A 14,252-nucleotide genomic window follows, 5' to 3' on the forward strand; every position below is an offset into this window, starting at 1 on the left:
GAACATCCCTCTGCCTGCACCGGGGCACCTAACACGGCCGGAAGTTACCGGCGGAACATCCCTCTGCCTGCAACAGGGCACCTAACATGGCCGGAAGTTACCAGTGGAACATCTCTGTGCCTGTCCCAGGACACCTAAGGCGGCTGGATGCAGGGTGGGGAGACCTGGCGGAACATCCGTCCACCTGTCCCAGGACACCTAACACGTCCAGAAGTTACCTTTGGTCCTTGTCTTCCTGGGTACCCTGGTAACCCTGGGACTCCGAGTTTTCCCTGGGGGAAGAAAGAGTTGCATTAATGGCCAGCACGGTATTGCTCCATCCGTTTCCTCAGAGCAGAGAGAAAGGACATGAGTTCTGGCAGGGGCCTGGACGAGGGTGTGGTTTCCAGAGGCCGGGGCACACGTCATCATGCAGAACCCCTGCCTGCCCTGGGTGGGGAGTGACTGCCAGCACCCATGAAGTCCAGCGGGTACCCGATGGTCCCTGCACCGAGGGAGAAGCGAAGGCCCCTGGAGGAGAGGTTGTGCCACTGTGGAGCAAAGCAATCAGAGGCAAGTGCCCCAGCTCAAAGTGTTCTTCATCTCGGGACACCTCTGAGCCCTTCTGTGTGGGTCCACCTGGCAGGATGGGGCGGCAAGTCTGGGCCACTGCATGCACCATTCCTGCCAGAGCCCAGGGTGGAAACAGGGTGGAGCAGGGTGTGTGGCTGGCCCAGGAGCCTCCCGCAGCTGGAAACTGCAGGCCTATGGATGGCTGCGTGCCCCAGAGCCTGCTCCGAGGACTCTGGCCTTCCTTCCTGCCAGGCTGCCACACCTTCAGGCCATGGTGCGGACACCGTTATTACCCAGGTGTGGAGGTGGGAATGTGACAAGGACGGGGTCCTGGAATGTTGGGGCTCAGAATGCAGGCTTTGTAGCCACTGGGAAGAAGGAGCCCTCCAAGGCAATGGTGGAGGGCTGGGAAGGGCTGAACCCGGGACAAGGAAAGGGTCGTCATTCAACAAACAGCTTCACAGGAGCAGCAGCGAGAGCCCAGGGTGGAGACAGGAGCCCTGCTCAGGAATTACCCCCACCCCATGCCTAGGGCAGCCACAGCCAACAGGAGCCCGAGGCCATGGGGAAGGGCCTGTCAGATCCCTCCCAAGAAAGTGGCTGAACGTCCCACATCACAAACCTTCTCCCCAGGGGGGCCCAGAGGACCAGGATCACCATTGGGACCTCCACGACCCTTCGGGCCTTCAGGGCCATCTTCTCCCCTGGGACCGGGCGGGCCGATCTCCCCCTGCAAGCCAGAAAAGAGGAGGTAAGAGGAACCCCCCTACACACACACACTATTCTCCACCACCATTGTGAGAGCAAGGGGACGGGTTACAGGCACCCTGTGGTCCGAGCTGCTCCACCAGCTCCGCCTCACTCAGGTCACCGAGCTGCTCCTGGAGCCACTGACCAAATGAGCACATTGTGCTGCGAATTCCCGGGCTCTGTGGAAGCTGGTCTCTGCACCGAGGTTGCCTGCTATTTATTTTCTCAAGGCTGCCCGCTCCTGCTTCCCAATTACCTTCTCTAAATTGAGTGCCTCTTGGCTAAAATAACTTTGGTTAACAATAGTAGCTCTGAGTTGCTATTTCTCCAAATAGAGCAGAGTGACTGGGAGCTGCTGCTTCTTCTGAAACCCTAGGAGGTATGGAAGTGGACCCCAGCCCCAATCGGGCAGTTACCTGGGCATAACCAGCAAACGGGAGAGCCACAGGAGGCATCCCAGGAACAGACAGGCTTAAATTCCACCTCGTCCAACTTCCCCAAGTTACAGATTGGGAGCTCGGGGCTTAGACAGGGGAGAGGGCCCTGGAGCCTGCCCAGGCAATGGTAGCGCCACAGCAGGGTCTCTAAATGCCCTTCCGGGCACCCTTTGTCCAGCAATGAACGAATCCTCCTCTGATCATCTGTCTCCAAGAGCATCTGTAAAGTAGTGGTTCAAGTCCACAACAAAAACGTGTATTGCTCAGATAGAGAAAAATTAATAACTTCCTCATTCAGAAGCTCTAACCTGTCATTGGGTCAGGAACTCTCTGTCCCTAAGAGACGTTCCTCTCATTCAACAAAATAATCCTGCACACATTTACAGAGCACCGAGAAGGTGCAAAGCTCCAGGCCGTGCTCTCTGAAGAGGTCCGGATGTGGGGTCCTGTTCCCTGGGCTCAGGATGGGTCCCACTCCTGCATCCCATCCTCGTCCCATGGCAACAAGAGCTCCGCTCTCGGAGCCCTGGCACAGGAATGTGTGTCATCTCTTCTGAAGCTGCAGCCTCGTCATGTGGACGCCACATGTGTGAAAAGAGGCATCAGAAAAGAGAAGAAAAGGACTTTCACCATCAAACCGAAAGGCCGCTGAGATGTGGGGATTCAGGAGCCTTCCACTATGAAAGAAGTTCTAGAATGGGTGCCTCTAGCAGCAACTTAACTGGGACAGCATTGCGAAACAGATCCCCACCTTCCTCCCCCTTCCTTGCCACAGAGGTGCAGATTGCCTCTGCCTTTTGCCTGCCAGGTTGGGACGAAGCGCCAAGTGTGTGGGGCTTTCCTGTTCTGGAAAGCCACCTGCAAGCCGGCGCTGCAGGAGGACGATTGCAGCAGCTGGGTGACAGCCATCCTACCGCCGACAGATGTCCGTCCCGGTGCGTGCACAGCTGTCACCACGGCTGTGCCCACCGGAGGCCGAGGCATCTCGGCTCCTTCTGCCGGGCTCCTGCTCACTGAGAGGTTACTGGGGAAACTTCCAAGAGATTTTTGGCCACCCTGGCTACTCAAAGAGCTCCCTACCCTTCCTTCATGCCCTTGGTGTCGCCTTCTCTTTAATTATAGGAATGTGCAGCCTGTGGCTTTCTGTGGCTGCCGGCAAGCCCCGGTCCCTCCCAGCACCCACGGGCTTTCTCTGGAGCCGAGCTAAATCATTCATTTAAAACAAGCCAGGTTGCTGTGGCTTCTCCTGAGCCAAAATCACAGACCACAGGACTGTGTGGGAGTCCCAGGGCCCCTGAAAAACTGTTTGGGGACCAGGATGCTCCCCAGGCTCACAGGGATCCTAGACCCACGTCGCGTGCTGCCCTGTGGGAGCCGGCCCTGTTGGCCTGGGTAGCAGCTGTGCTCCTTGGGTAGACCGGGTCATTTCCAGAGCTGCTCTCCTTTCTCTTCCCAGGCACGGTTTATCGCTCGAGTCCGGTGAATAACTCTGCAATCCACAGGAGCAGCCAGAAGTGAACCCAGCCCCACTGACCCCTTGTGTGGGACGCTGGGCGGAGGAGCTGGCGACCACAGGTTATTCCCAGTCCCCAAGGGGCAAGCTGAGGAGGAGGAGGTGAAGAGGAGCTGGAGAGAGTTGGGCCCTGGGCTCCAGGCCACTGTGCCATTCCCACCAGGAATCTCTACCAAGAGTTTACCTACATTCTGAGAAGCTGCCCTGTGGCAGCAAACATCCCCACCCCCTCCCACACGGCCAAGGCCACCTGGCCTTTCCCCAGCCCAGATCCCAAACCCGAGATGCTCACCCGATCACCCTTGATGCCCATGTCTCCTTTAAACCCAGGAAAGCCGTCTTCACCCTGAATACGGGACAAGAGAGTGCCTTAGTCTAGGCAAGAGGATCCGCCTCCCTGGTGGTCCCTTCCCCGCTCCAAACAACCACACTCAGCACCAGGTCCCCCACCCTAGGGGGGCAGCACACACCCCGGACTCGAGGGTGGGCTTGGGGCCCATCCCTCGAGAATGGCATTCCCGTGAGGTCTGCATTCCCAGCTGTAACATTCTGAAGCTGGAGAGAGCTGCATCCCTGCTTCTCAGGCAGGCCCAGTTTGAATCTGAAAGTTCTGCATGGTGAGGCCTCAGCAAGCCCAGACCCCTGAGCTCCCAGCATCGTTTCTCAGTGCACTTTGTGGCATCCCATCAGCACTGAAGCGACGGGTAAAGGGGGTGACAATTGAGGACGGGGAGCTGGATGAAAATGCCCCTGCAAAGAATCCCTAAGGCCTGCAGTAAGAGGCAGTGCTTTCTGAAGGGTGGGGGTTGTTCCTGGGGGTGGCAGGGGAAGTCGGCGGCCCACACACCCCAGGCCTACTGGTGAATCTGGGACACAAGTGAGGCTGCCCTGCTGTCCGTTCGAGTCCCTGGTCTAGACTTTCCCCATCCAGGAAACCACAGGGCAAAAGCCCTCAGATCCTTCCACAGAGGGCACGGGTGGCTCCTAGAGAGGGCCCTTGGCTGGCTTTTCCTCTCATTATTCAGGGGCTACATCTTGATCCAAAAAGAGTGAAAGGACAGGATCTGGGGACTCAGCCAGGTCGTAAACATTCAAGGCCTGGCTGGGAGCACACGCAAGGGAGGCAGCTTTCTGTGCAGTGAGAATCCAGCCCTCTCCAGCCAGCGCCAGCTCCCAGGGCCCCCAGGACCTCAAGGCCCTTGTTCACAGTGTTCACACAGTGCTGGAAGCTTAGCAGTGGCCACAAATAATGCAGAAGTCCACAAGGACGGTCCCTTGACACTGCTCCCCTCCTTCCCCAGACCATCTCGTGCTGCCTGCGTGGCCCTCGGGAACAGTGCGGTAGCTCTCCTGGCAAGAAGGCGTCCCCTGCACCACCTCATCAATATCATCTCAAGTATCCCTGTCTCTGGCTAGGGACAAATGTGACAAGATCAAGTGGCAGAGCTGGACTCTGTGAAGCCACCTTGGAAAGGATGAAAGGTCCTCAGGTGAGGGAGCCTCCCTGGGGACCAACGGGATGGAGACCCTGTGTCATCAGGGCCTCGTGTTCCGAAGCCCCGACGGGCTCCGTGTAGAAAGCAGTGCTCTTGGAGAGGCCAAACGGCTCAGCTTTCTTGGATGCAGACTTAGGGTTCCGCTGTGTGGGTACCCTCAGGAAGGAACCAAGATGGCACGGGCTCAGGCCTCTTGGCTGGTCCTCCCACAAGGGCAGCCACTAAGAACAGAAACCAGGGACAAGCACTCTCAGCCAACGCCATGGAACAACGGCGTTCCTGCTGCCACGTCATTTCTGATTCAGTTGTGGCCACTCGATGTGTCCCCTCGGGAATGGCTTTAAGACTGGCAGATTTCACAAGAAAGGATCCAAGCGACATCTTCGACAGGTGGCAAATAAGGAGTCTCGGCACGTGGACCATCCCAGCAGCAGACGCCAGCACCCGCACTCCAGCCCCGCAGGCCACCGTGGCCGGGGGAGAGTCCAGGGTCCGCCAGGCGAAGGGGCCCTAGGTGCTTTATGGAAAGCAAGCACTGTGTGGCTACACGGCATGGCACGGTGAACCCGCACCGTTAGGCCATGGTGGGGAGGGTGGCACGGTGAGGCCGCCCTGAGGCCTAAATCTGGGTCATAACTGGGCCTTGGATTTGGCTCTGAGCTTCCTTCCACCAGAGTGAGAAGAGAAAGGTGGCTGGCCACGAGCTCCATGTGGCTCAGGCTGTCGCCGCTGCAGGCTGTGCCCAACCTTCGGACTCTGGCAGGCATGCATGGAGGTGTCGTTAGCTTTGTTTTCACCACAGTGATCCGCTAGGCCTGACTTGCACCCACAGACCGTGGCCGATGGCGCGGCCTCTCTCCTTCCCTGCCTGGCTCTGCTGCACGGTGAGTTTCTGCTGCTTGGGCTGCCCAGGGAAGAACGTCTAACAACTAAATGGACCCTCACGCCAGCGGCCAGGCAGGGCGGCCCACCTGGGAGTGGGGAGGGTGACAGGTGTCCACTGGCCCCTGCAGGCACGTGGGGGCCTGTGTGTTTTCTCTGGGGCCAAGGCCTTCTTGTGCAGAGGCACAAACCCTGGACCCACTCAGCTCTGCCAGGAGATGTGCTCCAGGGTACCTGAGGGCCCATCCTCCTCAACTTATTGTTCTTCCGACTGCAAACAGACGCTTTCCACAGAGTGGCATCAATTCCCCTCAATACTCAGAGGCGACGTCCACCTCAGCTGGTTTCATGGAAGAAGCGTGTGGGAGGGGCCCGCTGGCTGGAATGCGGCTCTGGACTAAGCAGAGTGCTCCACGGCTGCAAGGACAGACTTACCTTCTCACCCTTCGTGCCCTTCAGACCACGGATGCCATCGGCCCCCTGTGTGGGTGGGAAAAGAAAAAGGAGTGACTGGTTACAAATCTCAGCCTCCCTAGAGCTGTCGCAGGCGCAGGTCCAAGTCCCACGTGTCAAGACAGGCTGAGCTCTCTGAAGCTGACAGATGAGGCCAGCGCCCTGCCCTCGACACACTTCTTCCCACGTGTCCCCCTGTGGCCTCGGGAGGCCCAGTGTGTCCACGATTCCTGGGCTGACTCCACTGACTCCTATTTATGCAAAGACCCAAGCCCATCCCTGGCCTTCCAGCCCGAGCTCTGGATCTGCCCTTCCAAGGGCCCACACCCCACAGCCAACACACCCCTCCTGCTTCCCATTAGAGCATCACCTTCTAGAAACACCCCCACCTTTCAGAGGTTTGGGAGGAAGCAGGAAGTGAAGTATGAGTCAGGTAGACTTGATTAGGTCCCAGCTCCCCCTCCATGGCCTCTGACAATGCCTGAGACTCAGTTTCCTCATTTAGGAAGTGGAGAGGATGACAACCCTCAACTCATGACCACTGTTGGGAGGGAAATGCCTGCTAAGCCCTCAGGACAGCACCTAGCGCCCAGCACACAGTAGGTGTCAATAACCAGAAGCCCAGTGCCATCTGAGTATTTCAATTCTGTGTTATGAATAGATGATACTGTGATATTACTAAGTAATGATGATAACATTTACTGCAGTTGTCATGAGTTCAGGACACATCATCCCACCTCCTTGCTGAACAGGAGTTTCTGGGACGGGGGCCAGGACTGTTTCTCTGATGCTCTCACTGTGCCAAGCGCCTGGGGCAGTGGGGGTAAATCTGTGGGTAGAATTATGCAGCCGCACCCTTACCGTTGATGTCTTTGACTTCAGCCCTCCCAGCAGGGTGACTTTTAGCTAGAGAGACTACCTCGGGCTACCTCAGGCCACCTGCCCATGGGATGTGAGAGAGAGAGAAGCCACACTGCCCCTGGCACCGGGATTCCAGGCTGAGGCTGAAGCCAGGGCCACAGAGCACTGGAGGACGCAGGGACTGCCAGCTCCCTCTGGTGGTCAGAACTTCCCACATACTTGGCAGTTCTGGCCTTTCCCCAGGTCCTGGAGAGGGAGGGGCTCTGGGAAGGCATGGAGACACAGAGGTGCTTCTTTCTGCAGAGGTGGCTGGGCTTGGGCTGCGTGCCCTGGCCCTCCCAAGGAGCTGCGGATGTAACTGCAGAAGCACCTTCCACTCCAGTGCCAGCTCCAAGGCACTTTCAGCCACGCAGACAGAGCAGTGGCGTGGTTGCCCTGAACCATAATCACTGGAGGATTTGGAGCACAGGGGACAAGCAAGAGCTCTGCCACTATGGCTGCACGCACCATTGCCGAAGTCATGTCTGCTCCACACCTGGCCGCCACCACTAGCAGAGAAGCCTGGGACACCTCCCTGCACACCCAGCACAGGGTGGAGGCAGCCAGGAGGGCAAGGTGGGCTCGAAGCAGCTCTGGTTCACCTGGCCTGGCGCTTGGCACAGTAATGCGGGCCAGTATGGAGTGCCTTGGGGGGACAGGGCACAGCTCAGAAACAGCACTGGCCCAGGCAGGGAGGCCCACTCCAAACAAGCCTCTCCCACGCTAGTCTCTGCCCGAGCCTGAGATGGGACATGGACCTCAAGATGGAGAGGAAGCACCGGACAAACACAGCATGCGCATTCCAGGGCCGAGTGGGAACGGCCAGCCAAGCCGCGAGGATGCTCAGAACAGCCTGCTGCAGGCCACTGCCCCCACTGAGCACAGCGCGCGCTTGGCAGCACCTGTGGGCCCAGGCAGCCCAGGAAGGTGAGAAGTGACTCAGCTGGGCCAACTGCTGAGAGGCGAGTGGTTTCTAAGCACTTGGTGGTGGTTTTTTCCTACAGATGCCTTCTTCCGAAGCAATCCTGGCTGGAAGCCCCCAGAGGAAAAGAGAACAGGTAGGCCCCACAAGGGCTGACACAGAGCTGGGGGCCCTGGAAAACCACCTGCCGTCTCACCACGGTGCGGCATCGCCTCAGACACAATAGCCCCAGAACCCCACAGAGAAGGGCTTTTTAGGAGATGAACTACTTTCTTTTCTTAGGGCAATTTTGAGTTCTCACCATACTTGCAAAATAGAATAGCAACCTGAGATTCTGCTTATTTCCTCTGAAGCACACAGGAAAGTCGCAGGTGTGGTTGCGAATACACTCGGGGTTGAGCCTGCTCAGCAGTGTCTGATCCTAAATGCAAGGTGATGTCCAGCTGCCCCTCCCTGCCGTGAGTCCTGGGGGAACGGGGTTTGTGTGGCTGGCACTATTTTTCAGGAGCACTAAACTCCCTGGTACAGCATCCAGGGGGCACTGGCACCAGCTCTCCTCCCTCTCCCTGGGCAGGCTGGGGGACGCTGCTGCTCCCACCCTGTCCACGCCCTGCTAAGAGCAGGCAGGTAGGACCATGGCCCCCTGAGACCCCTCCCGGTCCTACAGTTCTAGCGTTTTAGGATCCCCATCAGAGCAATGGGACCAACTAGACAGAACCAGCACTTCCCAGAGTTTCTCGGCCACCGGGCTGTTGACATTGGGGCTGCTGTGTGCATGGTGGGGTGTGCAGCACCTCCCATTAGAGGGCACTCCCCAGTCATGCAGGAAGTGGCCCTGGCTGGGAAGGGCTGGACTGGAGCATCTGTGACACGGCCAGCCAGCCGCCCCACGAAGGAGCACTCAGGAGCTGCAGCACGGCTGGGGCTAGATGTGCACATAGCCCAGAGAGGGGCAGGCTTTTGCCCAAGGACTGGATGTGAACTCCTATTTTAGGCCGCCTGGCAACCTCCTAGCAGCTGGGGGCTAAACGAAGGGTGGATTTGACTCGTTGACAGTCAGGTTGAAACGGGTGCCTCTTCAGAAGTGCAAGGCAGAGGGAAGCCTGGGGGTGGGCCAAAGGTCAGTGAACTCAGAGGAACACAAAGGGAGCCTGCTGTGGCCTGAACATCTTGTGTCCACCAAAAATTCATATGGTGAACCCCAACACCCAAGGCAATGGAACTAGGAGGTGGGGCCGTGGGGACGTGACTGGGTAACAGGGTGGAGCCCCTGTGATTAGGGTTAGTGCCCTCACCAGAGGCCCCAGGGTGCTCGTCCTCCCTCTTCTGCTATGTGAGGACACAGTGAGAGGGGACCATCAGGGAACCAGATGGCAGCCCTCCCCAGGCACTGAATCTGCTGCTGCTATGATCTTGGACTTCCCAGCCTCCAGGATGGTGAGAAATAATTTCCTGTTGTTTACGAGCAACCCATTTTAGGGTCTTTTTATTATAGCAGCTCCAATGGACTAAGAACCTTTTCCTGGGAAGAAAGTAGGGCTTTGGTGGAAAATAACGAGCCCGCTCTCACCGAGGACTATTCACCTCCAACAGCGGCAGCTTGGCCCACGCAATCCCACGCCCTGCCGCCATCACCGCCACCCGGGCCAAGCTCGTGAGGCGCCAACACCACTCACATTTCCAAATGCACGGGAGCATGAGAAACTTTTTCCCCGACAAAAATTATTTTAAACCTCAGTTTTCCTTCCACCCTCTGCTTCCAAGTCTAACTGGATTGCTCATGTCATGAATGAATTTTAATCAGATAGACAAGATAAGAGCATTCTCCATAAACATTTTAAAGCAAACACCTTTTTAGCTCACAGAGCAGCATTATGCAATTAGCCATGTATGGGAGTTGGCAGAGGCTCCTGCTATGCGACAGGAATTTGTAAAATAAACATGCTATAGAACTCACATAATCAGCATTTCTGCTAAATTATCACCCTTATAAAATTTGCTAGGCATTTTGCTGCTAGAAGCTGGCTTTAGGGAAACACCCGACTCGCCTCAGGCTCCCAGCCGTTGGGAGATGTCTCTTCAGTACCTCGTGAACTTGGGATGTCCTCATTCCTGGGAAATGGAAGTCGGGGCCTCCCGGGGACAAGGGTGGGGCACATGATTTCGAATCTGGTTTGATTTCTGACAGCAGCCTCGATTTTAGTGGACTTTGGGGCACGTCACTGAAAACTGATGTCTTGGGCTCTCAGAGCGGGTGAGGGCGTGACCAGCCTGAGTCAGGAGGGTTGATGCGGAGCAGGAGGCAGTTTCCAGTCGGCCTCCATGCCCCAAGGCGGCCACACACTTCTGATGTGCAGCAGTGTTTGAAAAGCATAAAGCCCTTTGGATCAGGGAGGTGAGGGGCAGCGGAGCTGACGAGTCGTTTCTACAAATCCCTCAAGCTTGACTAGTTGCTATATAAACACACATATTCCTTCACATCCAGTTAAAAGCATCTTGAAGGAAAGAGTCATCATGAGCCTTTAAGATGCCGTCAGTCCCCATTCTCAGAGGAAGAAGAGAGCTGGTCCGCATGCTCCTAGGCGTATGTCTGTCTACACAGAACGTGCCGTGTCCAGAGAGCTGCACAACTCGAGATTGCATTACCCAGCTCAGAGCAAACACAGTTAGCTGGGCTGTGACGGAGGGCACCTGTGTCTGGGATATTGCTCTGGAGCCATGCGTCCCATGTAACAAGGTTGTCAGAGCCCTTCATGGCGGAAACACGATTGATTGGGAATAAACGGACAGCTCCCATGAACTCCGCCTTGCGACGGGGCTGGCCCGCCCAGATGCTATCAGCAGAGACAGACTCTCTTTCTCATTCGGAATGTGCAAATGGCTGGGAAGAAATGTTTCCCAGCTTCCCCAGGAAAGAGGCCAGGCTCTTGGCCTCAGCCGGGATCTGCTGTCTGTGAGGAGAGTGGCAGAAGCCTGACAAATGGCAACAATAAAAGAGGCAAGGCCGGGCGCCGTGGCTCACGCCTGTAATCCCAGCACTTTGGGAGGCCGAGGCGGGCGGATCACAAGGTCAGGAGATCGAGACCACGGTGAAACCCCGTCTCTACTAAAAATACAAAAAATTAGCCGGGCGCAGTGGCGGGCGCCTGTAGTCCCAGCTACTCAGGAGGCTGAAGCAGGAGAATGGCGTGAACCCAGGAGGCGGAGCTTGCAGTGAGCCGAGATCGCGCCACTGCACTCCAGCCAGGGGGACAGAGCGAGACTCCGTCTCAGAAAAAAAAAAAAAAAGAGGCAAGAAGCAAAAGGACGTGTCCCGTCCTGAAAGATGGCTGCCAGCGCGCCCCCGGCTTCATCACCGCAGACTGCAGACTGTCCCACGCTCCATATCAGCCCTCCTGACTCCAGCTGGTCACACCCTCGCCTGCTCAGGCCCGCTGTCCTGAGACCTAGCATCCACATAAGTGACTGGGAGGACTGGGCTACTCCAGTTCGAATAGCAGGGACATTAAACCATAGAGAATTCCCTCAAACCAGCCACGCCAAGGCCCGCAGTCCCAACCCTGACCTCCGGGATGACCTGGACTGGCGTGAGTCTCTCTCACCTTGACTCCTCGAGGACCTGGGTAGCCGATCGGACCCTGGGGGCCAGGTGGACCCTAAAACCAAAGAGAAAAAGACCGTTATCCCCGTGCCAGTGTGGAGGTGCCTGGGGAACATCAGGAAATTCCAGAGTTCTGGCATATAGCCCTCCTGCTGAGAGCAGGGCGAACATCCCAGGTCAGAGCCTTCAGAGAGGCCCCCCCATGGGAGACTCACACAGGTGTTCCCAGCCTGCACTGACGGTGGAGGTGTGTCTGTGTCTCATGCTGAGCGGGACACAGAGGTGAAGCAAACGCTGGCCCCACCCGGCAGTCAGGGAATAAGGGATAGGCTGGGGGAACGGTGAGATGGTGAAAGACCAGCTTTGGAGCTCTGCAAGGAGCATTGTCCCTAAAGAAATGCATCCCCCGCCTCAGGACCTTGGAATAAATCAGGAGCGCTTCTGGCTGGGAGAAGAGTCAAGGCTGCTAGACAGGGAAGAGACATCCTCCAGCAGCCGAGGGCCTCGCTGATGCTCATCTAGAGCTCACAGGGGTGGGCATCCAGCCCTGCCTGCCCCACCCAAGACACAGGCATGACGAACGGCTCCCACCGCCTCCCTCCCAGCCCCCTTTCCACATGGTGTCATGGCAGCAGCTGGAGCTCCCAAACAGGATAGGCTTGGTGGCCTCCTCTGCAAGGCTGCAGTTCTGAGACCCGGCCCCGGAGTGCCTGCTCCCTGCTATATCCCATCGCTAAGAGGATGCCTGGCACATAGAGGAACTCAGGAAGTCCCAGGGAGTAAATGAATGCCTCTCGTCCCAGCTGAAAAGCCAGCTCTAGGAACAGCGGGCCTGTGCTGTGGGCTCCACGTGCCAACCGCCGGTCAGCACCAGTTCCGGGTGTTGTGCAAGCTCTGGTGGCCCCAGGTGCTGCCTCCACCTCTGATGATAAGAGGCTGTGCCCAAGGAGGATGGTTGGTGAACAACCCACTGGAGGCAGCAGGAACAGGGTCTCTCATGGTGAACAGAAGCCAAGGGCCGAGGGGAGGGTTCACCCCAGTGGCTGCTGTGACTTTCAGGAGAGGAAGCAGGACAGAAGTGGCGAATCTCAGACCCCGCTGGGTCTCAGGGGCGGCACGTTGGAGAAGTGCCACTGCCAAGCAGGCCTGGCACTGGAAATGGAAACCCTGTGAGGACTGGTGCTAGCTCTGCTGCCCTGGAGGGTCAGTCCTGGCCCACTACATCCTTGGCAGGGGGCGCTGGGACCAAGCCCCAGACCCCATCTTGTCTGTACAGGCCCTGCTTCAAGAGATAAATGTTAGTCAGGCCTGATCCCAGAGCCTGTGACAAATGGGGCCTCTGGAACCCTGGTGCAGGTGGGCCTCTGCCGTCAGCCCCGGGCTCCTGATGACCATGAGCTCAGTGTGAGGTTTCAACACACAAGGCGTCTGGGGGTGAACAAAGGTTGGGGGACACACCAGGACAGCAACAGCAGTCCCTGCTGTCTACTCCTCCCATCTCTGAAGGCTCTTCCCACAGAGGCACTTGCAGCCCGGCAGCTTTGTCATGAATCACAGTGAAGAGAAGGCACTGGTGAACGCGCTGCATGGGACCCTCACAGGCCCAGCAGGCCCCGCCGAAGGAACCATGAGCCGCTCACAGTGCCGGACACAGGCATCCATAGAAAGACCCCATCCCTGGCACTGGCATGACCTGGCAGTCTGTCCCCGTTCATAGCAGCATCTCCCTAAAACTCAACGGTCACCCAGCTTGTGCAGATTCAAGGCCAGAGCTGAACACTGAGACACTGCCCTGCTGCCCGCATCTGATCTGGTCATGGGCACCTGATCTGGTCACGGGCATCCGATCTGGTCATGGGCACCCGATCTGGCATTGGGCACCCGATCTGGTCATGGACAGCAACTGGAGGGTGTGGTGAGGGGCAGTGACCCAGACGGATGCCCCGCTTCTCAGGGAAAAGGCCTATCTCCCCCCTAGGCTGGGTCCCTTGGTGGAGCCGCCTGAGGAAGGTCTGAGTGTCCCCGGCTCCTTCCTTTCCAAGCTGGGCGTCCCTGAGCAGAGGCTGAGCTCAGAGCACCTAGACCCGCCCCGCCTGAATGCTGAAGGGTAGGAGGGCGCAGCCAGCACCCACCTGACCTCCTTTCTCTCCTGGAGGGCCTTCTTTGCCAGGGTGTCCCTGTCACAAAAGAAGAAGCCTTGATTAGTCAGCACCACTCCAGAAAGCAACCTCCCTCGCTTCCCCTCCCTGCGTAGCATCCATGATCATGGAGCCCATTTACCTCCCTCCCCAGGAAAACCAAGAGCACCAGAAGTTGAAGCAGCCGGACAGGCAGCCAAGCACAGCCCAGCCTCCCCAGGCCTCCGCCAGGCCCTGAACCTCAGCTGCTTCATCTGCAAAATGGAAACAATAAGCCTGACCCTGGCCCGACGCTGGCCACGGTCAGAGCGACTTGGGGAGTGTATGCAGCAACCCCCAAGTGCACAGGTGACCTGCACGGTGGCTCCTGACCCGGCCAGAGCCAGCCCTGCCCTGTGGTGAAGGTCCACAGACCAGCGACCCATGAGTGGGGACAGGGCCAACAAGGGCCTCTCTCCCAGGTCACCTAACAAGATGAATCTGCACAATAATGAGCTGGGACCAGGTTCCTGGCATCCCTGCTTCCTGGACTAGCAACTGCTGAGCTGCCTGCAAACCTCGGAATCTCTGATTGTTGGGGAACCAAAAGCAAAGCAAGGTTGGTGCGG

At 57.6% G+C, this 14,252-nt stretch overlaps 1 protein-coding gene across 2 annotated transcripts in view; it reads right to left on the reverse strand.

Moving 5' to 3' along the window:
• COL5A1 (collagen type V alpha 1 chain) overlaps positions 1–14,252 on the reverse strand; it is a 202,711-nt gene that overhangs the window by 60,108 nt on the left and 128,351 nt on the right. For both annotated transcript variants that reach the window (XM_023188991.3, XM_023188994.2), the window contains exons 26-31: positions 13,639–13,683; positions 11,508–11,561; positions 6,066–6,110; positions 3,545–3,598; positions 1,175–1,282; positions 219–272 (exon numbers count right to left, since the gene is read on the reverse strand). In XM_023188991.3, coding sequence (XP_023044759.1) covers positions 219–272; positions 1,175–1,282; positions 3,545–3,598; positions 6,066–6,110; positions 11,508–11,561; positions 13,639–13,683 — 360 coding nt within the window. The remainder of the gene's footprint in view (positions 1–218; positions 273–1,174; positions 1,283–3,544; positions 3,599–6,065; positions 6,111–11,507; positions 11,562–13,638; positions 13,684–14,252) is intronic.

Source organism: Piliocolobus tephrosceles, chromosome 14, assembly GCF_002776525.5.
Source record: "Piliocolobus tephrosceles isolate RC106 chromosome 14, ASM277652v3, whole genome shotgun sequence".
Classification (NCBI taxonomy): Eukaryota; Metazoa; Chordata; class Mammalia; order Primates; family Cercopithecidae; genus Piliocolobus; species Piliocolobus tephrosceles.